Source organism: Borostomias antarcticus (genome assembly GCF_949987555.1).
Source record: "Borostomias antarcticus genome assembly, chromosome: 1".
NCBI lineage: Eukaryota > Metazoa > Chordata > Actinopteri > Stomiiformes > Stomiidae > Borostomias > Borostomias antarcticus.
Genome location: NC_140234.1, coordinates 21,460,341 through 21,462,013, shown reverse-complemented (window position 1 = coordinate 21,462,013; position 1,673 = coordinate 21,460,341). Strand labels below are relative to the sequence as shown.

Genomic DNA, 1,673 nt, shown 5'->3' with positions numbered 1-1,673 from the left:
CAAGAGCCCCAAAATCGTTTTCATGACATGAGACTGCATGAGACCCTGTGAATTTTTTATTTTAGAATTTCGGTGTACTGGCTAGTACACGGGCGGGAAATCTTGTGGTGGAAGCGGAAGTGACGCGTTTTGCGTGTCACAATATCAGGAAGGCAACAAACACTTCGCCCCGTGAATTTATCTACATGCACATAAAATAAAGAAGGCATTTAAGTCATCTTTCCAGAAAGTTAATTGAAGTAGCTACAATCTCCTGATCCAGTCTGCTCCACGCACGTTTGTTATCATATAGCATATTTTTTTCCCATCATTGAGTGGGGAATTGTGGGAAGTGTGGTTCCCGCAGTGCCGTTTTTATCACGAACAGAGGGGCCGCCAAAGTGCCAAGATATCTCATGTAGCTTTAATGCCTGACATGTTGTATGAATGGACTGAAGTCTACCAAGTTAACATTTGTTCTCCTTCCTTTCAGTCCCACAGCCTGCAATGCTGACAGGAATCAACAAGAACTCTGATTGGACAACTCAGGAATCAACGAGAACTCTGATTGGATAACACAGGAATCAACGAGAACTCTGATAGGATAACGCAGGAATCAACGAGAACTCTGATAGGATAACACAGGGATCACTGAGAACTCACATCCGACCAAAATGACCATCAAGAAGGAAGAGGGTCTTCGTAGGATTGTGTCCAAGGATGGGCACAACAACGTGCGCATCAACAACGTGGAGGGGATGGTCAAGCTCTACCTCCATGACATCTGGACCACGGTGGTGGACATGAAGTGGCGCTATAAGCTCACCCTCTTCGCCTCCACCTTCGTCATGACCTGGTTCATCTTCGGCGTCGTCTTCTACTTCATCGGCATGGGCAATGGCGACTTCGACGGCGAGCTGCCCTCCAACCACACCCCGTGCCTCGTGAACGTGAAGACGCTGACCGGCGCCTTCCTCTTCTCCCTGGAGTCGCAGACCACCATCGGCTACGGCTACCGCTACATCTCCGAGGAGTGCCCGTTCGCCATCTTCACCCTGGTGGCCCAGCTGGTGATCACGGGCCTGGCGGAGATCTTCGTGACCGGCGCCTTCCTGGCCAAGCTGGCGCGCCCCAAGAAGAGGGCGGAGACCATCAAGTTCAGCCAAACGGCGGTGGTGTGCCGCCACGAGGGCAAGATGTGCCTGCTGGTGCGCGTGGCCAACATGAGGAAGAGCCTGCTGATCCAGTGCCAGCTGACGGGCAAGCTGCTTCACCCGAACATCACCGAGGAGGGCGAGAAGACGCTGATCCACCAGTCCGCCGTGAACTTCTACCTGGACGCCAGCGGGGACTGTCCCTTCCTCATCCTGCCGCTCACCTTCTACCACGTGCTGGACGAGAGCAGCCCGCTGCGGGGCCTGACCGCCGAGAGCCTGAAGACGCGCGACTTCGAGCTGCTGGTCACGCTCAACGCCACCATGGAGTCCACGGCCGCCACGTGCCAGAGCCGGACGTCGTACGTCCCCCGGGAGATCCTGTGGGGGTACGAGTTCAAACCGGTGATCTTCGCCACGCCCGGCGGGAGGTACGTGGCCGACTTTAACTTCTTCGACAAGGTGCAGGCGAGCTCCACGCTCACGAGCAGCCACACCGAGAAGCTGAAGCTAGAAGAAGAGTATAAGAAGGAGGAATAG

General features: G+C 54.5%; 1 protein-coding gene across 1 annotated transcript; it reads left to right on the top strand.

Annotated features, from left to right (window-relative positions):
- Positions 1 to 653: 653 nt before the first annotated feature.
- On the top strand, positions 654 to 1,673 carry kcnj15 (potassium inwardly rectifying channel subfamily J member 15; the record flags this gene model as incomplete). Its single annotated transcript, XM_084449387.1, has 1 exon — positions 654 to 1,673. The coding sequence occupies one exon, from the start codon at positions 654 to 656 to the stop codon at positions 1,671 to 1,673; it is 1,020 nt and encodes a 339-aa protein (XP_084305513.1).